This window comes from Chanodichthys erythropterus, chromosome 17 (assembly GCF_024489055.1).
Source record: "Chanodichthys erythropterus isolate Z2021 chromosome 17, ASM2448905v1, whole genome shotgun sequence".
NCBI lineage: Eukaryota > Metazoa > Chordata > Actinopteri > Cypriniformes > Xenocyprididae > Chanodichthys > Chanodichthys erythropterus.
In genome coordinates, this window is record NC_090237.1 from 40692631 (window position 1) to 40719364 (window position 26734).

The following is a 26734-nucleotide window of genomic DNA, read 5'->3' on the forward strand; positions in this document are numbered from 1 at the left end:
CTTCTGGAAAGCGGAGCTCATTTGCATTTAAAGGAACACACACAAAAACGGCGTGTTTTTGCTCACACCCAAATAGAGGCAAATTTGACAAGCTATAATAAATGATCTGTGGGGGATTTTGCTTAGAATGATTTTCTTCCTGACCTGATGGATCCCACAAAATTTAGATCTTGTTTCTAAAATCTCATATTTAAACTTGATTGGGAAAAACAGATATAAAACAAAAATTTTATTCATTTGTCTTACCATGATATGGGGAAAATGGACTAAATTAAATGCGACATCTGTTACTCAAAACTATAGGCTAACACTGTGCCCTAAAGGTGTCTTTTCCATGTTTTCCATGTTTTCGTCATAACTAGCTGTGACAGCGACACATAATGATTCTATTTTAGAAACGGTTTCTATTTTTCTGTGACGTCGCGGCTGGAAAAACAACACAAGTATGGCAATAATAGTCTCAGGTGCTGTTTATGTGCTTTATTTCATGTGAAAAGTGTCTATTGTGAGTTTGAATATCATTTTGTGTGTCTTTTATATCTGAAAGCATCAATGGACCTCAGATCTTCAAAATAAATGAAAGGAAACAAGAACATTCAAACTATCAACTCATTGTGAACAGACAAGAGTATTATATGACAAAGATTGTTTCAGTAACTCCGTATGTATTTTCAGTAAAGTTAAAATGATATAAAATTCATGCATTTGATTATGTACTTATCCATTTCATTGTGAGGGCAGGGAGCTTGCCGAGAGAACCCGTCCACAAGTTGAAAAGAACTTATGATAGCCATGATTACCAATAATAATTGTATGATTAGATTCAGATGTTAATGCAAAAACTGCCTTATATGCAATTGACATGTTTACATACATTTTTTTTATTTTAGTGTTGATTATTGTATCTAAAAATAAAAAGCAACTGAATTTATTAGTTTATGGGTGTAACGGTAAATTAGTTACCGTTACACCCGTACTTACCTCACACAACAATGGTGGGAGTTTTCTAAAATTTTGTTACAGCATATAGGAATTGTTTGTTCTTGTTCACACCCACAGTATTTAAGCAGTTCATGAGTCTTTCCCCTTCACATCCACACTGTGCGAAAGTTTCTTTAAGTGTAATTGCGGTTCTTTTAAGTGAACTGCTATACCCAGTTTGTTGAACCAAAATAGCCACATTTCCTGGAGGAATTTTATATTTCCCCCTGGTTGACTTGTTTAGTCAAGTAATGGAAAAGGTTGTCTTCCATCAATCAAATGTATTTTTAAGTGAGAATAACTTATTAGACAAGTTTCAGGCTGGTTTTAGACAGCATCACAGGACAAAGTCAGCTTTGCTGAAGGTGTTTAATGATCTTTTGTTAGCTGTGGATTCAGGTGCAATTCTGGTCCTCTTGGACCTCAGTGTGGCTTTTGACACCATTGACCATGCTATCTTACTAATGGTTGAGTAAATGTGTAGGAATTCAAGGTACCGTATTGAATTGGTTTAAATCCTTGTGGTGAACCTCAGGGACCAATTTTGGGCCTGCTTTTGTTTTTGCTCTGTTTGCTCAGAAGCATAACATTCCTTAGCATTTTTATGTGGATGACACTCAGCTGTACCTCCCTTTGAAACACGGGGATAATTATGATGTACACTCTCTATTGAACTGTCCTGCAGAGGTAAGATGCTGGCTGGCAGCCAATTTTCTAACACTGAATGACCCTAAAACTGAAATTGTAGTTTTTTGGACCACCATCTTCTATTATACAGATAAATAATGCAGGCATGTGACTGTATCAAATTTTCATGTTGCGATTAATTGCTGAAGCTTTTATCATGGTATACGGTATTATCACGATACTGAAATAAGTTGGAAAAAAGTGTTGTCATAGTATAACAGGTTTAAGAACTCTTTTTGTAATAACAAAAATAACTCTGAATGTTTAAATACAATAATACAATACACAAAAATATATAAAGTAAAATTTTCAAACAGATTAATGTGCAAAAGAATTAGGCTATAAAGAACATCAGGAAACACTTTACAATAAGATCTCATTGTTTAATGCATTAACTTAGATTGAGCAATAGCTACATTTGTTACAGAAAGTGTTATTTTTGTTAATGATAGTTTAGAAACACAACTGATCATTGTTAGTTTTATCTCAGGTCCATTAAATAAGTTATTAATAACTAAGAAATTAACATTAACTAAGAATAATTAATGCTTATTAATTAAGTATTTTTCATTGTCAGTTTGGTAATAATGAATTAACATGTTAACTAATGAAGCCGTATGTCTCAAAGTTTTACTGAACAATAACAAATAATCAGAACATTTCTAATCATTAGGGCATGTTGTAGTCCAGATTAAAATATAAAAATGTTTAAGTTTGAAAATAAATAGCCTATAAAGTCTTTAAGTATTCAGTATTTGGTGCTGTGATGAACAACATTTACAAAAATTTACAAGATTTACAAGATTACACATTTAAAAGATTACAAAAAAATGAATGGCTGTTTGAAGCATTTTAAAACTTTACTAGCGCAGTTGGTTTGTTTATGGGGTTTCCGGGGTAACCGCTGCATTTCTGCTGCTCCATCAGCGCCCTCTGCTGTCAGAGAGTGAACGTGCACTTTCATTCAGCGCGTCTCCTTCACTGGTTCAGTCATGTGCTTCTCGTTGGGCTTGATTACATCTGAGTGCGTGTCCCTTTGACGCAGAATACAGCGGTGTTGTGCATTTTATACAATTTATGGGTAAAGTATTTTTATATGCATTATAAAAATTTAAATAATTGGTAATAAATTATTATTTACAGTATTTTGAAGTGCATATTCATTATCTTGATATATCGCATTACCGAATATCGGCACATGTCAAAAATAACACTCTGGGTGCTTTATCTGTGAATTCTCATCCTCATGCGAAAAAATTTGGGAGTGATTTTTGATAATGGCCTGAAATTGAAAAACAGCTTTTATCATCTCAGATTCATTGTGAAGTTGAGAGCGTTTTTATCAGTCAGTGACTTGGACACAGTGATCCATGCTTTTATTTCCTCCAGGCTGGATTACTGTATCTCACTATACCTTAGTGTGGCTAGGTCCTCTCTATCCCACCCTCAACTGGCACAAAATGCTGGAACTAGATCTCCAGTTATTCTTTTTTTCCTCTCTTGCTCTCCAAGGGGCAGGAATTTTAAATCCCAGTTAATGCACCCATAAGTATCCTAGATTGCTTTTTTCTGTTCTGGATTGCTTTTTTCTGTCCATGTCAGACTCATCAGTGTGATACTTTCGTTTTCTAATTTTTTGAGTCATAGATTGCTTCACATTTTCAATCTATATTGCAGTTGCTTAACTAAAGAGTGGTACCCCGGCCCAATCACATCCCCCTCTATTACGTCTTGCAGATTTAGGATATTTTGCCACCATCTTTTGCCAGCTTCAGTAGAGTTCCTTTTACTTGGGCAAGAACTTTTTTGCATCATTTGTGGACTTGGGACATTTTTCTCTCTCCAATAACTGCATCAGTTTCCTCTGGGAACTTAATCCACTGTATCAGAAATGTTGGAAGTGTTGGATTGTAAACTTATAGGTTGCAGGAAGTCCACCAACAGTTGAGCTGCTGGTTTCGTCTGGTCTTCAAAAACACACAAAATAATTATCTATAACACAATGTGAATGTTTTTATATTTCTGACCTTTTAGATGTTTTAGGTCAGGCGTTTTGGGCACTAGTTGCATTCTGTACCACAATACATGACTTACATCTCAGCTTCCAAGAAGCAAGGTCTTTTTAGGCATGACAGAATGTAAACGTTAAAAACAGATACAATCTACCAAGTTGTTAACGTTAACACATTGCAACCTGGTTCTGTGTTCAATCACAGAGTACAGACAGTGTTCATAATGATAGTCAGCTTCATGTATTTTCATCATAAAATACACAGCGGCGTCTTTTTGAATTAAAATAATGAGAAGTTCTCCAAACTCAATGGGCTAATCATTCACAAGGAAATGACCCTTTATATTTATTTATTAAATGATTTATGATGTACTTTTATTTAAGTCTGTGGATAGATATGCTTGATTTCTGAAAAGCTAAACTCTCACCGCATGTTTAATTGTGTCACTGTAAATGATGGGTAAAAACTGAAAGATATCCCTGAAACATCTGATGTTTTTTGGATAAAGTTGATTTTAATGTTTTTAAATGCCTGGCACATCTCTTGAAGTAGCTGTTTTTATTTTAGAAACTCATCGTCCATAATCTAATCAAGATTTAAAAATGAGTTCTGCAAGAAGTGATGTTTTGGTTTTAATGGACTCTCAGGGAATAACTTGATTCTTGTTTCCAAATAATCATGGATTATAATGTCAAGATAGACGACAGCACATGGATTTGTGAGAGCATCAGTTCCTTTGTACCTGAACTGCTTGATGCAGTTTTCTCTTAATGAAGTACTTCAAGTACAATGCAAGTTCAGGCATTCTGGATCAATGAAGAACTGTTTGGACTTACAGTTTTTGCCATCCCTTATGTCACCAAAATCATCTCGAGTCTCTTTCACAACATAATTTCTTCCATAATTCTGATTCCAGTAAACTACTTAGTGTTTGTATGTAGTATGCAGACTTTGTCATATTTTCTGACAGGTTTGATATCTCTTGAATGTGTTGTTCTCATTGGTCCCTGATGACAGAAAGAGAAAAGTCCTGAATTCTTTACACAATCACAGACTTTACAAACAACATCATCTGTTAGACACGTCTTTTTGTGAATGCATTTATTTAAAGTGTATTAATACTATTGTATTAATAGCTTTCAAAATAAACACAATATTTGTTGGACAACATTAGGCAGGATGTTAAATTAATATTTTTAATGAGTAAAAACTGATTTTTTTTTTTTTCTAAATCCAAATAGAAAAATGTAGAAAATACAGAGATATTTACCGCTATCGCCATTTAGCCAAAAAAAAAATAGATATGAGATATGACTTTTTGGCCATATCGCCCAGCCCTAGGTGTTTATAATTATTAGGAAGGGATTTAAAGAGATTTAACTCAGACTGAAAAGTCAAAAATAATTAAATGCTCATGAGAAGGATGCAATACATTAGTACTAGATACTGCAAAGTTAAAGCATGACCATTGGACAGTGAAATGCTCATCGGTTCAGCAGTGTCAGACAAAAACAGGTGGAAAAGAAAAGACACATGTTAACTGCAAAAGAATTAAGAATTAAGATGAAGAATTAGGTCAGAAACCATCAGGAACCCTTTAGTCTCCAGCGCCACCATTTTCCAGAACTGAAACCTACCTAGAGTCTCCAGAAGTGCAGGGTGTCAGGATCTCAGAGACTTAGATTAGGTGAAGAATCCTAAAAAATGACCCGCTCTTAATAAGAATCACAAGCTGAAGTGTTATAAAATACATTAAGACTGGGTTTTATAGGCCTTATAGACAGACAGCTTGAGAGTGACTCTTGAAGGACCAGCACCACATCCTCTTGTACCACTGTTTGAAGAACTTATCTTCCAGAATCTGGCAGTAATGTTGGAAGATCATTTTTAGTCCACATCTGCAAGACTTTTCAGGATAGGAGATGGACTAAAAATGAACTTCCAAACGTTACTGCCAGATTCAGGAAGATAAATTACTGCTGGTGATGATCTGCCTAACTTTTTGGTTCAGAAAAAAGAGGATATCAAGTTGCATATTGAACCTGGTTTATATGACCCAATCGTTACTTCTGCGGTATTCGACTTATCTCTCTTCGACCTTCAGCTGAGATAGTTGGCAAGTTGTAACTTACAAATTGCTGTCACAATGTTATCCCATCAAGAGTAAAGCAGACTTGTGATATTGTTGGTCTGTTTGGAGTATACTGACTAGAAGTCTTACATCAGGAGTAGATCCAGCGAGTTTTAATTTTAATATTATACAGCCCCTTCTGTAAAAACAAACTTAGATTCTAGTTACCGTTTTTATGTAAAGTCCTAGAAAAGGTTGCATTAAGTCAATTGCAGGCTTTTCTAGTTTAAAATAATATTTTCAAACTTTTCAGACAGTGATTTAAGCAAATGACAGCACAGAAATGGCCTTGTTAATGTTTTAAATATTTTGATTTCGATTGACTGGTAGCTCTGTGATTTCAGTTGTATTAGATCTCAGCACAGCGTTTGATACCATTGACCACAGTATTCTTGTCTCTCTCCTAGAATAGACGGTGGGAATCCAGGGCATGGCACTCGGATAGTTTAAGTCTTTTATTTTTAATAGGACGTTTTCAGTTAATCCTGGTCAATGATACTCCAGAACGGCCTCATTGATTAGTGGTGTACCACAAGGATCCATCCTTGGCCCAATCCTGTTTTCATCATTTATGCTAATTTTATATTTCAAAAGCATGCAATATTGTTTCATTGTTCTGCAGATGACATTCAGGTGTACCTACCTTTATGGAAACAGGATAGGAGTTCAACTGAATCATTATTGAATTGTCTGCATGAAGTTAAATCATGGATATCACTTAATTTCTTAAATTTAAATGAAAGCAAAACTGAAATAATCTGGGCTGGGGCTCCTGACCTAAGATCAGCATCTTCTCTAGGCTCTTTTAAATGAAATCTGAAATTACATCTACTTGCATCAGCGTTTGGTTCAGCTGGTATGCTTTCACTCTCGTGGTACTTTGATATCAAACACTGATTGGTCTGAGCAGCGCCGCTTCAAGACGAATACACCTAATGACAAGTTAATTATTTAAATAATAATGAATTGTGTAATGACTAGCTGTATTTCTGTTCATCAGGGAAAAGACCCGGAAGAGGAGGATGAGGTTGCTGTCAGCATTGAAAAGGGTTTCATGGACGAGTTCTTTGAGCAGGTTTGATATTTACATTGTTTATTTACTTCTGAACTACACTGAAAAAATCCTCAAACTCATCTAGACTGTCAGGGCTTGATTTGAAAGAAAGAGAGTTGAGGTGAGAAACTATTCACAAATGCTACTTTAATTTAATAGAAAAGACTAAGGCACTCAGGAGAAAAAGAGAAGATGAACAGGAGCATAAATCAACACCATGACAAGAACATAACAAGAACTAGGACTGTCACGATAAGTAGTTTATAGTCTCTTGTTGGCCAGTTTATACAAGCCCAACATTAAAAAAAACAAAACAAGCCCTGCAAATCAATAAAAGAACACGTTATACACAGACACATCATATTTAACTGTATTTGATGATTTGCAATGGGTTTTAAAAGCTGTTTACGCATGTTTTGGCGGGAGTTTTTGTCACATTTACACAGTTTTGACTAGCATATACATGTATACATTTGCATACTATGATTTAATTGAGTGGATCGTTAAGATAAGACATAAGACATGATTGTGTTTCATGCACAAATCATTTCTGTTTGAGTTTCTATGAAATGAGGTCTTTCTCTGGGTCTTGTTCCTTCTCCATAATGAGCATTCACTGACGTTGAAGTTTAAATCTTCTGAAACTGGTTGAAGGTAGAATGTTTACGATTGTTCAGCTTCACATCTGTTATCTGGCTTGTGTGGTTGTGGGTGTTAATTTAGTGCTAATGAACAACACGTGTTTGATCAGTTCTGATCTCGCTCTTCTCTCTCAGGTGGAGGAGATTCGAGGGTTCATTGGCTCTCTGACAGAGAAAGTAGAAGAAGTGAAAAGAAACCACAGCGCCATCCTGGCCTCTCCAAACCCAGATGAGAGTAAGACCCTGTTACACATTCATAATCAAGTCTTTCATTAGCAGATGCCATTAAAGTCAGAAACGCACATAGAAAAGATCACAGTCCGTCATTCAGCTTCACCGTTACAAACCATCGATGTGTCTCAGTAAGAACTGAAGTGAATTATTCACTCGATTTCATGACAGATATTATGAGTTGCATTTCCCTGTTGAAAAAAACAGCATATGCTGGTTAGGTATGTTTTGATGCATGGCACCTTTTCCACCTTTATTCATGAAATTGTTCAAAATATTCTTTCGTTTTTCATTTTATTTCATTCTGTGGTTTGCGACTGAGAAATAAATATATTTCAAAAGTCGATTTGGTGTGAGTGACATGGCTACACTAAAATTACAATATTCAAATGAGAAAACAAGCGAGCATTTACTCAGCTAACTATGGCGAGTCAAAAAAAAACATCAGATTTCTTTAACAAACCACCAGAATCTAAAAAAAGCAAATCTAAAAATCAATCTGAGTCTGATAACAGAAGAAATGTTGATGATGGTCTCACTCATCGAGATGTTTACTCGGATCAGCAAATGAGCAAATCAGCAAAATCAGGAAGGTAGGAACATTAACACAGTGCTGTCAGCCATGTAATCACGATTTTCAAAGCAAACGTTTTGGAGATGAAATTTCGTGTAATGTGGCAAAGATGGCGCTGCTTCATGGTGACATGGTGTTTGTCACGTTCCCAGTCATTCCCAGACTACATTTCCCACAATCCTCCCTGGCAATCACCTGCACTCACTTCACCGATCAGTAATCACCACACTCAGCTGCAGCACAGCAGGACTATTTAAGCCACACACACCCTCACACACTTATTTACCCTGTCTGTCTGTCTGTCTGTCTGTTTCTGATCCTGTTTGTTCCCCGTGTACGATACTCTGCTGCCTGCCCTTTGGACTGTTTATTGTTTCCTGGATTTGTGATTGTTATCTGCCAGCCCTGACCCATTGACCGTTCCTTGACTATGATTCTGCCTGCTCTTTGCCATACCTGTTTGCTGTTGTTCCATCATTGCCTGTCTGACTACAAACTCTGTTTAAATAAAGCTGCAAATGGATCTCACCTCGTGTCCCGCCTTGTTACAGTGTTGCTCTCAGTTTTGTTTTTGGTTGGATTGTATGTTGGGTTGTCATTCAATATATTGGCTCTGTTGCATATAAGACAGTAAAATCGAATTTCAGCCCACACTGAATTTTTATTCAGAGGACTTTGTGACCAGGCCGGTGGATACTGTTAGTGTAGAGGCCATATGGAAGAAAGAGAGGGCGACGAGCTGGCGCATTGATTCGACTTAGGAATCGAACATCGAACACCGCTGCCAAGCATTTTACTCTTTAATGTCCAGTCTCTTGTCAACAAACAGGATGATCTGACTCTCTTGTTGTACACAGACAGGACAAGTGCTCTGTATATGTTTTACCGAGACCTGGTTGAATGAGATTCAGCGTTACAACAGCCAGGATTGTCCCTGTTCAGGGCAGACCGGACTTCAAGCTCACTGAAGTGAAAAGGCAGTGGTTACAGCGTGTTTCCTAATGCCTTATACTCTGTGCCCCACTGTTTATCATTGCAAATCTAAATGGATTTTGGAATGTCTATATGAGATGATGATGATGATGGAATGGACCTACAATCTGCTGAAAGAAAGAGAGTGGGTGATAAGAAGACTGTGATTTCTGGTGGCCACCATTGACCTAAGCTTGGCCACCCCACTCACAATTGCAGTTTCTCTTTTTTTTTTATTGACAAGAATTGCATTTATGTAAATATTAAGGGACACTTTTTAGGTGTGCACTTCAGCTTCGCCTCAGCACCAGACAAAAGTCAAATGTGCTCGGATTCAGAAGAGGTACCCAAATGTAGGATTTATATTCTTAATTCCTGGTTATTGGCTGCATTCACACATCTAAAGTGTGCAGTGCTGTACTCCAGGACCCGGGTTGGGAAGCACTGCTCTATAGACACAACTGCACCAAAACACTGCCAGGACTCTCTGTGCCAGCAGCTGTGGTCACACTAAGTTCTTGTCTGGTCAGGTTACTGACACACTAAATGCCAGTGTTCTCCTACAATCACAGCAGGGCTACTCTGTTCTTTAATTTACCCACAGTAAATGACTGTACTCTGTGTTGACACAGGAAGTGTTGATGGATTCATAGATCTTCCTCCACCATGTGGGTAGTGGTGTATGGGAAGGCTAGAGCAGTGCCTGAAGTCAGAGAGAACACAGCACTTCAGTCTCGCGCTCCTTTCACGCATGTGCGCAACTGATCTTTATAATTATTGTGAACTTGCGTCAAAGGCGCAGTTCTTTGGAGCAAATAGCAAGTCCACTGCACTCTAGGTAACAGCCAGCGAGTGTACTGACACCGAGCGATTAGAAAATACACCAGCACCATATTCTCTCTGAAGCCACATGGCTACAGATTACACGCAAACAGAACTAAATACGAGTGTTTCGTTTTCAGTCTTTGTCTAAGGGTTCAAACCTGAGCGCTCGGGCTCTCACATAAGGTCCCAGTGGCAATTCATTCAAAAATCCACGAAAACAGGGGGCTGAAGGACAGGGTGAGGAGAGGTGGCAACATGGAGTCCAATTTCAATGGCACCCAGAAAAACTTGCCGTGACCCGGATTCGAACCGGGGTTGCTGCGGCCACAACGCAGAGTACTAACCACTATACGATCACGGCGAGCTACCGGCCGGCCCTCGGAAGAGCCTCCCCGATATGTCCCTAAATACAAAGGGGCCTTGTCATCTTTAGAACGCAGAGAAAGCTGTTTCCAACCAGCATAACTCTACTCAAGGGTAATATTGCAACAGTTGCTTTTTTCCTTTAGTAAAGTTCTGGCAAGGCCTCCAGAAGGTTACACCTAAATCAACCTGTCAACGTAGTCGGCAGGGTTCGAACCTGCGCGGGGGGACCCCAATGGATTTCGAGCCCATCACCTTAACCACTCAGCCACGACTACAAACCGCACCAACGGGGCATGCCATTTCACTTTCACCAGGGTAGATCGGCAAGCACTCGACAGCAAAACATACCGCTGCACGAAAAGAGGCTTGAACGCCCGAACAGGGACTTGAACCCTGGACCCTCAGATTAAAAGTCTGATGCTCTACCGACTGAGCTATCCGGGCTCTCGGTCGCGAAGCGTGCGTGCTGCGTGGGAACGCACAGCAAATCGAATAGCATTGGCTGGAGAAAAACAGATTCTCCCACGCATCGCGTTTCTTTCTTCCACGATTCAGAACGCCCGTCAAAACGCCTCATATGTCAAAATATATTTGCGAACGAGTGAGAATGCAGCATATTAGACTCATAATAATAATCAAACGACAATAACGCTAGGAAAAAGAACAAAAACTCACTGCTTCTTTTGTGGAAAGCACCTTTATACAAAGGGGCCTTGTATTCTTTAGCTTGCAGAGAAAACTGATTCCTACCAACATTACTCTTTTCAAGGGTAATATTGCATCAGTTGCTTTTTTCCTTTTGTAAAGTTCTAGCAAGGCCTCCAGAAGGTTACAACATAAAGAAAGCTGTCAACGTAGTCGGCAGGATTCAAACCTGCACGGGGAGACCCCAATGGATTTCTAGTCCATCGCCTTAACCACTCGGCCACGACTACAAACTGCACGAAGGGAGCATGCCATTTCGCTTGGTGCCTCGCAGCTTCGCTTTTTTGGTTTTCCTTATTTTACTCAGGCCAGAAAGTCATATGTTGACTGTGGATTTTAATTATATGCATTTATGGTGAAAATACTACATTTTTGTCAGTCCATGTTCATTTTGATGGAGTGGAAGTGATCTCCTGCCAGACCGCATCTGTGTGCAGTGTGAATGCTGTCAGCTGGAGTCAGACCTCGTGTGTTGAGAGGCGCTTAGAGACCCGACAGACATTTTTGGCCCAAAAGGGAAATTCTGTACAAACATTGAGGGGCACTTACTTAATCTCTTCCCCTCTCGTGACAATTAAGTTTATTAAATCAGAGTTCCCCAGTCTTGTTCCTTGAGGCATACCAACAGTGCACATAAAATATGTGTATTTCATTTCAATAATTTATTAGTTTATTAGGGGTTCAAGCTTGTAGCACTGAAACCCTATTGTCATTGTTAATTTTTCCAAGGATCAGCATTCTCCCCTAAAAGTGATTAGGCAGACCACACCGTAAGTCATAGAGACTTTGAGGGCTGGTAGTACTCATACTGCTTATAACTTCACCAAGGATCGCCCCAATCGCTGCTACAATGGTCAAAAGTATGAAATGGCTCATAACTCCTGAACCGCTTGGAGTAGGCTCAAGTGTCTTATATCCTCAAGATATAGAATTTTCTGACAGTTGCTCATTTCAAAACGAACAATGTCTTCAAGATAATGAAATGGTTGAAACCCAGTGTAGGCCTACTATTTTACTACACTGAAAATAGTTCACAAAATACATAATATAAAATATAGGTAGTAACACTTTACAATGTTTGTTAACATTATTGCATTAACTAACAATGAGCAATACATTTGTTATGGTATTTATTAATCTTCGTTAATGTAAGATAATAAAATATATTTAGTTCATGTTAGTATAAGTGCATTAACAATTTTAACAAATAGGCCTACCACTTTTGATACTTTTTAATTCAAAAATTACAAATGTGATACTTAATTTTAATACTGTATTAGTAAATGTTAACATTAAGATTAATAAATGTTTTTCATTGTTAGTTAATGCTAAAAATAGAAACTACTTATAAAGTGTTACCATAATCCAAAATATAAATAAAATCTTAAATTAATTTCCCATACAAGTAGCCTACCTGCGTGCCATCTGCGCCAGGTCTGGAAAGCGGCCTTGATTGGTCCTCCAAAATTCGAGAGGGTTATTGCTCCTGGGGATGGGGACTTCTGAGAGATACCCATCTAACTGTTGAGAGGTCGAGCTTGTCCTCTGTCTTGCAAATGGGTTATTCTCTTGGAGGATCTCATCGAACATGTCAGACAGCGAGACTGTGCGCGGCTCATCTGTAGTACGAGCCCGTTTACTCTCTGCGCTGTTTTCATCTCCTGTGCTGTGCATCACCTGACCGTCTCCATCACCTAGCGGCTTTCCCAAATCCAACTCGGCCTGGATCATTTCTCGTGTGCGCATCTTTTTCCCCACATCCAAGTAATGATCTTTATATCGTGGATCAAGCACAGTCGCGATGCAGTACAGGGGTTCTGAGTCCGCCTGACTAAATCGTGTGCTGACAGCTTCTAAGAGCGCACTTTTAGTTGTTTTCACTCCGTGGTCTGTTTCAGCCTCTTTGTTTAAAAGACGCTTTAGTGCTGCAAGTAAGGGTATGACGTCTGCCACAGATGCATCAGATGAGCTTATCTCTTTTGTTATCTGCTCAAAGGGGGCGAGAAGAGAGAGAACGTTCTCGATTAACACCCACTGGTATGCGGTGAATGTCGCGGGCAGGTCATGATCTGCTATGTATGTAGCCAAGACTCGCTTTTGCGCAAAAAGGCTTTCCAGCATATAATATGTACTGTTCCACCTTGTGCTCACATCTTGTTGGAAACGTTTTTGTAGCATTCCGAACTGTTCTTGGATAGATTGTAGGCGCGCATAGGCAAGCGGTGAATGTTTAAAATGGCCAACAATTTTCCTGCCTATCGCTATCACATCTGCTATACTGCGCTGACTCAACAATCCCTCGTTGACCGCCAGTTGAATTGTGTGTGTCATACACCGTATGCCTTTCAGATTGCTATCTTCCATGGCTTTAGCCATATTTCTTGCGTTGTCACTGACTACCGCATGCACTTTAGATCGGTCGATACGCCAAGTATCAAACATGTTGGCGAACGCCTCAGATATGGCTAAAGCTGTATGGGACCCTCTAAACTCTTGTGAGTGAAGCACAATCTTTTGTAGCTTGAAATCTGTGTCAAAACTCAGCATACTAGTGGGGCTCACATCCGAGCTCCAAATATCAGTCGTGAAGCTGAGGGCTGCAATATCTGTAGCCAAAAGCTCATGGACGTTAGTTGAAACGACGTTATACATCTCAGGTAAGCACACGTCTGAGAAATGCCGTCTACTGGTGTAACGGGGCTCAATATGGTCTATAAGCCTGCGAAATCCAACATCCTCTACAACAGAGAATGTTTGATCATCCAATGAATTCCATTATCCTTTTAGTAATACCTTTAGCTTTGGCACTGTCATTGGCAAACTTTTTTGCCTTTTCTAAGAAGTCAGCCACAGATGGAGTGGGTGTCCTAGGACTGGGAGCTACTTTTCTTTTCGCTGCTGCTGTTGCCGTTGCCGCCGCCGTGTCTTTCTCGTACTCTGCATGATGTTCGGGGTGTCTTGATTTTAAGTGATAAATTAAACTTGAAGTGCTGTACGTTTTTGCAGATGCACCCCCTCTGGACAATTCAGCAGAACAATGTCTGCAAACGGCCGTCTTTCTCTGACACTTTAAAGTGCTTCCACACTGCTGACATGTTTGCTGCATAAAGCGCGTGCCTCTCACTCTACGCGGGTTATTTGATTGCGTCATTAAAAACGTCATTGTTCGGCAAAATTTATTCTGCCTTTTTACTTATTAGGTGCATCCCTAATATATGTTTATTCCACCCATGAACTCAGCCAGCTGATTTTACTGATTAGTTCTGCCTCCTGGCTGAAAAACTGTGCTAATTAGCAAATCCAGGTGATTAAAACAAAATACTGAAGAGGACTTTTACTTTCTGAACCTGGACTTTACACCTCTGGTATTAAATGGACATCTTCAGTGTTTCTAGAAGAGAAGAGTTGGAAAATAATGTGTTACCTTATTCTGAATATGCTGAATACATTACATATACTGGAATACTCCAGTAGTTGGAGATCAGAAATGATGTGCATGTGTCTCATTTATTTTCTAACAGAAACGAAAGCAGAGTTGGAGGAGTTGATGACAGATATCAAGAACTTGGCCAATAAAGTGCGCTCCAAGTTAAAGAGTGAGTCCTTCATCTTCAACAACACAGATATTTAAGCTGCAGCTATATTCAGAAGCATCAGAGAAACAATTACTGTACCACATGACTTCAGTGCAGTCTCTCTTCACCTGTCAGTCACACACAACACTTGCTCTGTTCCTAAACCTCTCAAGCTGACTTACTCAAGAGTCTTTAGTTTAAACTTAAACTGTCTGAGCCCACGTCCGTTACATTCACCCCCATAAACCTTATTCCCATCCGGGTCACGGCACCAATATAACCCCTCCTGTTCCGAGTCCCACTTAAAGCTGTGACCTGGATCCGCCACTAATAGGAGCTTACTTAAAGTAAATTTGTAATGCGTATGAAATGTAGTAGACAGCAAATGTAGTCACAATAAACTCAGCTGATATGATCATATTTCCTGGTTCTACTGAGCACTCAAGCTTCAGCTGGATCAATATGCAGCAGCTAATTTAATATCCCTGCAGGACATTCTCCAAGTAGTGCATTAATCTAGTCTTGAGTCATGAGCACATGAATGAGCTTTTTGCCATTAGAAATCACCATATCATTAGCATTCACTCTTATTCACTATCGTTCCATAAAGCGATGAAGCGATTGTGGTGCCATTTGATGCATTGGTTCTTGTTTATTTAGAGTTAGTAAATAAACAACCTCAGGAATGACTCTCTTTTTTAAAGATATCCAGCGGACCATAGAGCAGGAGGAGGCATTAAAGAGTGAACACCCGTCAGCTGATCTGAGGATACGGAAAACACAGGTGAGAGTCTCCATGCCAACACGTCAGTCTGCTACTCACTGATGACTGGCAGATACGTGTTGTTTTGAGTACATTATTACAAGAGGTCTCTGTTTTTCAGCACTCCACCTTGTCACGTAAATTTGTGGAGGTGATGTCTGAATATAATGCAACACAATCAGATTACAGGGAACGCTGTAAAAGACGGATACAGAGACAGCTGGAGATTAGTGAGTAAACACACACACACACACCTGGTTTGTTTTCTCTGAGAATGCAAGGGAGGAAGTGCCTCCTCAAAAACATTTCCAAATTTTTCTTCAAGCATGATACATAGCTGAGATGGTTACAGCCTGAGATAGCTTTCATATTGGGAGATATTTGCATGCATCAGGGAGCTACTTTTGAATTGGGGCATTGAAATCACGTTTGAATGCACGCTCGCATTTTACTTTTGCATTCACTATCACATGTTCTCTGTGAATAGGGAGCGGTGGTGCTGAGTTCATTTTCTACAAGTCGGTCAACTTACTCTCATCACGTGAACTCAGCTCGTGTTGGATGAGCTGGATGGGACTGAAGCGACTGTTATCTAACTTAATTAAATGTTGTTGTTTTTTTTATAAAAAGCGGTGGCATATTCTATCCTAATGTCACCCTCACGCTCCATCATGGCAATATCACGAGACAGCTTTTCACCTCGACAAGAAATCTTGTCACATATTAATCTTGCGAGATCTCATGGCACAAGATCTCATCTCACCCCTAATAGATATAGCCGACTTCTGTTCCACGACAGTTTTCCACAGCTGACCCCCATCTGTCTGCTGGGCCTTTCTGTGTCATTGGCTTCAAGCTGGAACCATAATCATCCTGCCAGCTTGGGTGAAAAACCACTTGTGTTTGCAGTCCAGGACAATGTAGTAAGACTGGCCAGCTGGGTCGCCCGACACTCGATACACACTCTGTATTTAGTGTATTCGGCGTGTAATCAAATCTGAGATCTGTGATCCCGTCACACTGTTCATTATTAACTCGGTGAGCTACTAATTACAGATTGTCAAGGATGAACAATGGTGTATGTCACCTCTCTGTTTCAGGCTAGTGATTCTCTATTCTCATTTCAAGAAGTGCAGCAGTTTCAGCAGATCTTTTTTTGTGTAATCAGCCATAATTACAGTCTTAGACACACATTTACTCCATTCATTGTTGTGATTTTTGTGTCATTTGACCTTTGCTTGGAAACACTGATCATGACCTCACAGTACGGTTAGCTTGATGTTCCCATAAGAGTGATTTTCACACAAGGCACGTTTATGTTGTGGTCACACGTCACTTCAATGTTTGAGTGTCAGATGATCCCTTCTTTCTTTTATCTCAGGGCTCTAGCTAAGGAATTTCACCAATTATCAATGCAATGAAGACAGTTAGTAAAGGAATACCATGAATGGATAAGGGAATACAATGCATAAGATGCAAGTGATTGATGTTGTTATGGCAGAATTACATTATCGTATGGATGGTAATTTATATCCCCCCAGGGGATGCTTAAATATCTTCCAAAGTGAAATAACAGGTGTGTGTAACAACAATTTTTACATTAAATGAAAATGTACCCTATTTTCTAAATGCATTTTATCATATTGTGAACAATTCATTTATGTAACAATTCACTTGATTTTCAGTTTTTAGAGTTTAATCTGGTAATGTTCAGATTGATCATTCAAATAGACTGCATACTTGCTCAGGTGGTTGCTGGGGGTAGTTTTATCCATCTCTAGCAGTGTTGCATCGTGCAGTGTGATATCATTTGTGATATCAGTTGTTAAAGTCATGCATTTTAATGTCATTCTTCTTGTTCCTGCTTTGTTGGGGGATTTATATGCATGTCTATTTATGCAGCAGCATATCTTACATGCTCACAGCTGCGTGCACCCACCTATAGGCACATATTACTAACAAGCTCTTTAAATAACAACTAAATAAATAAATAAATAAATAAACATTGACTTTAAAGCAGGTTTCAGTTGGTCAATGGTGCAGTCGTTTTCAGTTGCCTCAAAATAGCAACACGCCAACAATGCATCTGAACACACCTTGTTTTCAGATCAGCACGCCCATGGGTGAACAGAAGGCTGTGATTGCATTTGCTTCTTAAACAATGTGGGTGCTGGACATGAAAATGGTAACTGTGTTGGGCTTAAACTAGCCAAAAACACTTGCCTCGCGCCTGGCATCACAATATGCTGGGTGTATGATACGGCCCATAGTCTACCAAGACTAAATATAAATAAACATTTCCATATTCATTAACATGCTAAAACTATTTTGAGAGGAGTCATGATTGAACTACATTTACCCATCAACCCCTGTGTTATACTGTAGTCCTGAGAGAAGCGACACAAAGAAGACCTCCATCATGGTTGTTTGTGTTGTCTACGATATCTATCTAAAGGAGTTAATAAATCTTTCAATGCAAAAATCGAATATACATTGTATGTGTCATTGTATAATTTTACAAAAATGTAAACCTATGCTGCTTTATGTGCTATAGCACAAGCAAGCTATTAATATCATGGTTTTTTTTTCTGTGTAGCTGGAAGAAATACAACAAATGAGGAGTTGGAGAGTGTGTTAGAAAGTGACAACCCCATCTTCTCTTCAGGGGTGAGTGGATAAAGCATTGTTAAAAGTAATATATTAGCACAGTAAAAATGTGCCTTTTTAAACTTTAAAGAAACAGAAAGAGAAATATGTAATACAGCTCTTTACAAAGTTAAAGTTTCTCAGTCTAAAGCAGTGGTTCCCAACCCTGGTACTGGTGTATCCTCAACATGTTGATGTCTTTCTTATCTTATGGTGCATTCCATTTGTAACTGGAAGTGTGAATGCCCCCTCAAGTCCGCAACAACCTCAACTTCATAATCCAATATGGCTGCTTAGCGCTTAACTGTTGTGAAACAGTAGTAATGTATTGTTATTAGCACTTCTGTTTGTCTGTCTCAAACTCAGTGGTGCAAACAGTACTGTCCAACCTCTATTTGTGGACATTATATTTCGGTATAATATGTGAAAAAAAAAAACTTTGTTATTTGACCTGTGTAATGAGAGGTGGCCAACTCAGGAATGATGTCATTACCTTCATTTATATAGCTCTTTATGCAATATAGAGTTTCAAAGAAGCTTTACAGTGATAAAAATAAAATAATGATTCAATGATGCAAACATAATGAAATTCTGCTGTAAAGAAGCTCTAAAAAGACAACACTAAACAGTCATTATTCAGTGGAAATCAGTTCAATGTTTAGATAATGGCTTGAATGGGTGAGAAGAAGGGAAAGGACGGGTGGGGTCAAGAAAGTATGTTTGTATAAGTCAGATGACTGGTTGTCACATGGCCTTGCTCCCAAACTTTATTTAATTTATTAACTCCATTTCACTAGCAAGGACAGGGCCACAAGGATAGAAGATAATGCATTTTATTGTATTGAAAGACAGGGTTGAATGAAGTATGTTAGGGAAAAGGAGGGATGTCAAAGCTCTCTAGGTCAGGCTGATAAGGGTGTCTTGGCCAGAGGAACTCAGGTTGGGGGTTTTGTCTCAGTAGGTGGTAGGCTGAGCGAACAGATATGGTTGAGATGACCAACGAAAGAGGACTTGGATTGTCGTGTCCGAGATACGTGCTGTAAAATGGCCATTGTGGTAGCTGCTCCAATTCGAGCAATGGATGGAATAGTGTTCTGGAGATATACCAGAGATGCTGAGAATTTGACAAAAGTGACTTGGTAAATTAGAATCCCCTAGCCATTTTCCTTGTTTCAGAAACAGTGGTTCTTGGGATGATGGGCAATTCAGAAATAGGCTTGTATGGATTGATTGAGTAAAGACAGAAAATGTAGATAGGAAATGACACTCCTAGTTGGTTGGTTTTAACTTCTACTAAATGTGTATATAAGAGAGTATAGGGCAGGGATCCTCATATCTGGCCCTGGAGGGCCACTGTCCTGCAGAGTTTAGCCTACCTGTGATTTTCTAGTAACTTTGAAGACCTTGAATAGCTTCTTCAGGTGTATTTGATTAGGGTTGTAGCTGAACTCTGCAGGGCAGTGGCCCTCTAGGAACAAGATTTGAGGAACCCCGGTCTAGGGTTTAAGCCATAATGTTAAAGAGGCTGGGGTGAATGGATGGATTGTAGATGAAGATGGGGTAAATTCTGAGCACCTCATGAGGTGGTCAAAAAAGGCGGGCAGGAGCATGGATTCTAAGGTTCAGTTGACTAAAGTAGCCTGAGCATAACAAGAGGATGCATTGGCTAAGTAGACTGGATGTCAGTGGTAGGCGTTTAGCAGTAAGAACTGGTTCCTGTTTTTGTAAGCCTTTAATGAGCATTGATAAGTGAGAATGAGAGACAGAAGATCAGTGGTTGCCAGTGGCCAGTTTGTGGATGAACTTGATTTCTGATATAGTAGATTAGTCTGAATGGTAGATAGACAGATTTTTAGACTGAAATGAGAGTTGATAGAAGGCAAGGTATGCCTTAAAACAATTTCAGCTAGTTAGATCTAGTACTAGGGGCAAGGCCATTGAGGATAGCTTCTCGCGAATCTGAAGCCAAGACCAGATCTGCTTTTGTTTATGATCTCTACTACCACTAAGTTATCTGAGTGATTGAGAATAGACAGCCTGAACCCTTTGTGCCCGCAAGGGATAGATGCTATTATGACAGGATTCATAGTGTGAAGTGCAGATGAGGAAATGCCTGACTGTAGGATGAGGAAACTAAGCCTTGGACACTTGGAAGCAAACCAATCTCCGCCATAGTAGCCTCTTGGTTTGGAGAAAGCAGACTGAAGGCTGGCGGAGATATAGGAGGTGTTGAGAATTATTTCTATGACTGAGTGGAAACCGTTTGTGAACCTATTTATTAGAAAGTCAACAAACTCTCCATCGGGATGATTTTGTAGAACGGTGGCTAGGGCTTTTGCCTTAAATGGTGTACTAATATACATTGTTAGTCAGTCCGTTGGTATTGTAGGATTGTGGGGGCATTGTGGAGGCCGTTTTGCAGGGTAATGTGTCTTGACATCATGACTGACAGTGAGTGGTTCACGTGAGGATGCCAGAAGTTTGAGTGTTACTGGACGCTGAGTAAAGTTGGAATAATCCTTTTTTATTGTCAGAGTGGCTGAAATGGATGACTTTACTTTTATGAGCTTGCTGAGGGTGAGCCATGGTCCAGTTCTTGATATTGGTCTAGGGCAGGGGCCAACCCTCTTCCTGGAGATCTATCTTCCTGCAGAGTTCAGCTCCAGCCCTGCTCAAAACACCTGTCTGTAATTATCAAGTGTTCCTGGAGATCTGATCTGAGATCTGATTCAGGTGTGATTTATCAGGGTTAGAGCTAAAATTTGCAGGTAGGTAGATCTGCAGGAACAGGGTTGGGCACTAGTGATGCGCGGGTCTATTTTTTTTCCAAACCGCGTCCCAGACCAATTTTTGATTGTCAGTTAGGACATTTACATGTCTAGGTAAATAATTATTAAAATGACCAATAATCAATTGGCATTCTAGCCTAAATTCTAGGTCATGATAACATGGTATGATAACTTTGCGCACTGAAAAGACCCTCAGGAAACCTTCACCCACACCAGTCATTGGATTAATTGAGTTTACAGGACACAAACACATTTGTTGGGTCTTTAAAGCTGCAAAAATTCACATTTTGTGAGATATGAGTTTTCAATCACCTTCACATACTGAACTTTTTGTTGTTGTTATTTTTGTGCTCAGTAAACCAGCCAGTGATTGAAGCATGTTTTTTGCAACTTTCTAATATCTTTCATTTTCACTACAGATCATCATGGACTGCAACATCACTGAACAGGCCATGAATGAGATTGAGACACGACACAGTGAAATCATCAAACTGGAGAACAACATCCGTGAGCTGCATGATATGTTCACGGATATGGCCATGCTGGTAGAAAGCCAGGTGAGAGTAGAGCTGCTCACACTGATAAAAATGAATCATTGAGGCTGTAACATAAAGAAGTGTAAGTGTGAAATAAAGAAATCTTTTTTTTTTTTCTTGACTGTTGAACTGTTGTTTACAGGCTTCTGACTGCTCAGAACCCAAACTATCATCTGTCATTATTTATTTCATTTATTTGATCCAGTGGTTGTAGACCTGCTTGTGTGGACTGGATTCTCATTAGCTCACTAGACGCTTGAAATGTCCCGAAAATGACATTTTTTAGTGCCCAGGTTACCATCTCAGCAAATGAGGATACGTTGCTTACCAGTCTCGTCTGTTTGTTTTACAAAAGCGTGCAACTTCTCTGTCAGTCTTGTTACATCATCTGATCAAAATCGACTGTTGAATCCAGTGTTTCTAGGCTAAAAGCAGAACATTCTTTAAGCTCACCTTCAGAAAAACAAGCATCAAGATGGTAATAGACTTTATGATCAAACAGAATAATGTCCGCTGTATTTACCTCACAGTCACTTGTTTCCAGCAGCTCATTCACTCGGTTGCTCCAATAAACATGCTGTCCGAGATACTGAGATCGAAGTTTTTCCATCTTAGCTCTGGCAAAGCAATGGGCATCTATGATGCTAAGATTGCTTCGCTGCAAGGACACACAAGGTTACTGAGCTAGTTCTTCCAACTTCTACCTACTCTTTACTTCAGATTGGTCAGTTTTTTGAGAGAGTATTTTGCAATCACGTTGTCTTTGTCTGCTTCTTTTGTGCAATACACAGCAAAATCCCCAGAGTTAAATCAGCTCTGCTCGGAGTACATATGGTCCCTCCCTAAATAGTCTTAAAGTAACACTGAAGCAGAGTTAAAGTTAATGAGATAATTAAGCAATTAATAAGGCTGTGACTGAAGTCACTTGTAGTTCTTGTTTTTTCTTATTTCTTCAGTGATTCTGCTTGTTAACAGCAGGTGTTCATCACTAATGTGCAATCATTACTTAAGTAATTGCTTAATTATCTCATTAACTTTAACTCTGCTTCAGTGTTACTTTGACACTATTTAGAGAGGGACCATATGTACTCTGAGCAGAGCTGATTTAACTCTAGGGATTTTGCTGTGTACTCTGTTAATAGACTGTAAGTCTGCAAAAACGCATTTACAGCTTGGTACCGTGACAGCCAATGAACCTCATTCAAAGTTTTGAAAGACAGTGAATACTGTACTATAATAGTTATTACTGCATGAATTTTATTACAAAAGTTTAATTAAATTGTTATACACTGGAAGTGACAGTTTGGACTCTTTCTACAGCATGATGAGAATAAAAGGTCTGTAAAAAAAAAACTCATTCTGTAAACTTTTACAACATTGAAATGAATTGATCAAGCTCAATCATTTAACCTGGCTACCAAAGTTAACTTTAATAAAGTTAACTTTTTTATTGTTCCAAATTTTTGCCGAAATCAGCAACCCTTTTATCTTTCAGTCGTGTTATCCATTTTTGCCTAGTTTAATAAACTGTTAATTTTCAAAATTTTATATCATGTTTATTGTTTGAAATAAATCAGGGATACTGATTACAGGGCAGGTGCAAAATTCTGTTAGCATGGTTGCAAAAATGCAGAATATATTATAAAATAAACAGAAAATAAAAGATAACATTTAATTTGAAGTTTAATATTTCAGCACTCCCTTTTGATGTTTACGCATATTTTTGGTTTGCAGTCATTGGAGGAATAATGTAATTATTTTTGCAGAAAAATGTAATTACAGCATCTGCCAGCAGGGTCTAATGGGGCAAAACCTTGACCCCTTGGTTTTTAAACCCTGTTTTGTGCACTTCTTCAGAAAAGTGCTAAATATACTTAACAGTGTGCCATTGCTCTCCAATATATTCTCAATAATAAATGAATCAGTGGTTTAGTGAGCTATATTTCCCTGTCTTCTTTTAGGGAGAGTTAATAAACAATATAGAGAAGAATGTCTGCAATGCTCAGGAATATGTGGAAAAGGCCAAAGAGGAAACCAAAGCAGCTGTCAAAGTCCAGAAGACTAGCAGGACGGTGAGATAAAGCAACCAATCCATTAAACTGCTCTGAAATCACTTTCTCTTTCTCTTTCCTCCTCCTCTGGTGCCGTCCATCTTCTGTTCTGGTCAGGGAGAGATGGTAGATCGTATAGAGTATAATGTGGAGCGTACAGTGGATTACATTAAGGACGCAGTGCGAGACACCACAAAGGCTGTAAAGTACCAGAGTAATACACGAAGGGTGAGTGAAAGATTCGTCAGTGCCTGCCATCAGTCCTGCATGAGCGTTTGCACATCCCTCTCACTTCCGGCCTTTTTCCATTCCCCCTCCTCATACTGTTATGAGAAGCTTTGTGCTGTCAACATTGTCAATCATTGAGGTGTCTCACAGATATTTGTTTATCGGTCAGTAGGATGTTATTCCATTAGTAAATTTAAAAGCTTTCCAAATGCACAAGAACAAACCAAGTATAACATTTCTTCTACATTCTCTGGCCACCTCACATACACTTAAAAAAAATCAACCAACCACAGTTTACCATGACATGCAGGGGGAAATGAATCTGCAAGGTCGAGCTGAAGGTGATCGGAGCGACTCAAGCCAGCAAAGGGAGCAGATCAGTGAGGTTGTTGGACAGGAGCTGATGATTCACCACGTCAGAAGCAGAGGACAGGTCCTGTAGTGAGAGACGTACAGCAAGATGGTCTCAAGATTTTCCACTTTTGAAGCCAAAATATCTTCAAAAATGCAGAACTATCATGTCTGAACTTGCTGAAAGAGTTTAAAGGTGCATTGTGGAGGGTTTTCAGTTACTGTTTGTAAACATAACATTTAGACTAGGCCCCTCCTTCTGGGGCGGGCTCAACTCTGCCAGAAGCCACGCCCCCTGCATCTGACATCATATCAGTTGCCAGATCACATGCTGCCCAACCAGCAGCAGCAGCATCACTCAAGAGCGGAAACTACCTTGTTCCAATGGTAGTTGCATATTGTGTTTATGCATAAATGGCATTATTTTCTGTGTATATGAAGGAACAGTTAAGAATGATACGATAGCTATATTAGCGTCCACACCAGTGAACGATAGCGGTCTGTTTATTCTAAGCTCACGCGGCTGTTTCCCAGTGTGTACAACATGTTTTTGCTGTTCTTGTTGCATTTACAGGCTTTAACCAGCAGATGTCCTCAGCATGCTATGTTTGGAGTGAATAGCTAGTGTAATCGATCTAATCTAACAGGGAATTTAGCTGACGAGTCTTTTTCACTGCAACTTCAAAGGAAGCAAGACAATGTTGTCCAAACTAGCGCTGGAGGTGATTCTGTTAATGTGATCCCAACGATATTGTTTCTCTGTATTATTATCGTTATAGCTGTGGTGTGGATTCTGCTATTCTTTTATATTTAGAACGATTTTTGGAACTTTTTTAGAATCCATTTCGCCTCCACTGTCGTGTTGATTTTTATAGAAATAGAAACCATTTAATTCATTTGGATAATGGTAATTTCAGTCCCATCCAACACGACATGTAGAGTCGTACCTAGTGCAGCAGGAATCAGAGCTGACTGATTATATGACGAGATGACTGACAAGACCATGGTGGAGGATTGGATCCACAACAGAGCCTAAGCGTCTGATAAATGTCTGATCTTGTAGAACTCAAGCTCAGTGTTCATAGAGTGCGCATTAAAACCTGATTTCAACTAATGTCTCATCTCATTTCTAAGATTTTTAATCCTTTCAGCACTAAGATATCACAAACTGATGGGCTAAACTGAAGACCTCTGCTTTCTGTCCATGTCCTCCACAGAAGTTGATCGTGATAGGCGGCTGTGTGTCCGTCTGCCTTCTCATCCTCATCATCTCTCTAGCCATTGGATTGAGCTAACCAAGACCCCTCACCTGTGTAGTGCTCAGACATTATTGACAGGCAGGAACTCAGGACCATCTGTTTTCATCTTCTCTTATTTGTGATATAGCCAATAGATTCAGGGGATTTTGTTATAAACAAAGACACAGACATGCTGGGAAATTACGTACAGATTGAGTGTGTAATAAGATGAAAAAAGCTGGACTGTGAGATGGGATACGGTGTACAGTGCCTAGAAAAAGTATTCACTTTCTGGGAATCATTTATTACAGTAATTATAGTCATATAAATCACGTGCAGTGATTCTGTGTGAGTGCTGTGGCTCTCTTTATTGCTGCACATCTGCCCACTGCTGTCGTCTTCAAGGTTAGTAATGATCTCACTTTAGCTTTTTATGTAATAAATAATAACCTCTTGCTTTCCCCAGAGATGTTTTTGGTGCTCCATACTGAGGGCGAATACTTTTTATAGGCACTATTTATCTCCCAACCTCTGTTTGTGTTGTGTTTCATATCACTGTGTCTGCTCCGCATGCATTAAGTGTGTTGTGGCGTGTTTGTAATCCATTGGGAAGAGAGCTGGGATGATGGATCAACAGTGTCACACACTTGCGACACTCCTTACATTCAAAACAATGCCGTCGTGGAGAGCAGCTGCTGCTTTCTCTAATCTCTGACATTAGTCAACACATATTATAACTGCATCACATCAGCACATAAGCTGTGTGATGATGTCCATTATCTGTAAATTCATCTACAACATGTCATAAATGAATGAAAAACCCCAACATCAGACTCAAACTGCTCTCCACGAATCTTTAAATATGCATTGAAATGTCTGCCTGGGTCATTACAGTAACTTTTCTTCTCTACTTTTCATGCTGCCTGGAACACCTTTATTTTCTTGAACTTCCAAATGCAGAAGAAAATCGTGATTATTATCTGTTGTGTGCTGCTTGCAGTCGTAGTTGCTTTCATCATTGGTGGTGTGTTGGCCTGAATGACACACACCGAGCACGATGTGTTTGGACCGGATAATAAAGACACTGGTTCTGCAATGTGTTATGGCTGGAACACACCACATGATCTGAACTGATTTGGGCATCATATACTTGCACAAAATGTTTGCAGAGGGAAAACAGAGCATCACACACTGAACGGCCGAGGATCATACACTCAGACACAAACTCACACGAGGAGACACGTGACAAATGAAAACAATACATGTTCTCAAATCTAAAATCATACACTACAGCATCTTCTGTGAAATCTGTCAACTCCGACTGCCCAAAATCAGCAGGCCGACTAGCGTTGAATCCAGGCTAAAGTCATGTAGTGTA

At 39.3% G+C, this 26734-nt stretch overlaps 1 protein-coding gene and 4 non-coding genes across 7 annotated transcripts in view; 1 reads left to right on the forward strand and 4 right to left on the reverse strand.

Annotated features, from left to right (window-relative positions):
* stx1a (syntaxin 1A (brain)) overlaps positions 1 to 26285 on the forward strand; it is a 40213-nt gene extending 13928 nt beyond the window's left edge. The window contains exons 2-11 of one of the 3 annotated variants that reach the window (XM_067364909.1): positions 6812 to 6886; positions 7642 to 7741; positions 14701 to 14775; positions 15459 to 15538; positions 15639 to 15747; positions 18114 to 18184; positions 21372 to 21509; positions 23450 to 23560; positions 23657 to 23767; positions 25336 to 26285. In XM_067364909.1, the coding sequence (XP_067221010.1) occupies positions 6812 to 6886; positions 7642 to 7741; positions 14701 to 14775; positions 15459 to 15538; positions 15639 to 15747; positions 18114 to 18184; positions 21372 to 21509; positions 23450 to 23560; positions 23657 to 23767; positions 25336 to 25413 (948 nt within the window). In that variant the 3' untranslated portion in view covers positions 25414 to 26285. The remainder of the gene's footprint in view (positions 1 to 6811; positions 6887 to 7641; positions 7742 to 14700; positions 14776 to 15458; positions 15539 to 15638; positions 15748 to 18113; positions 18185 to 21371; positions 21510 to 23449; positions 23561 to 23656; positions 23768 to 25335) is intronic. The other 2 variants (XM_067364908.1, XM_067364907.1) reach the window with 2 other exon arrangements.
* Positions 10398 to 10469, reverse strand: trnah-gug (transfer RNA histidin (anticodon GUG)). The gene has a single exon. It is a non-coding gene; the product is annotated as a tRNA-His (tRNA).
* On the reverse strand, positions 10668 to 10749 carry trnas-cga (transfer RNA serine (anticodon CGA)). Its single transcript has one exon. It is a non-coding gene; the product is annotated as a tRNA-Ser (tRNA).
* Positions 10846 to 10918, reverse strand: trnak-uuu (transfer RNA lysine (anticodon UUU)). Its single transcript has one exon. It is a non-coding gene; the product is annotated as a tRNA-Lys (tRNA).
* On the reverse strand, positions 11328 to 11409 carry trnas-aga (transfer RNA serine (anticodon AGA)). Its single transcript has one exon. It is a non-coding gene; the product is annotated as a tRNA-Ser (tRNA).
* Positions 26286 to 26734: the final 449 nt, after the last annotated feature.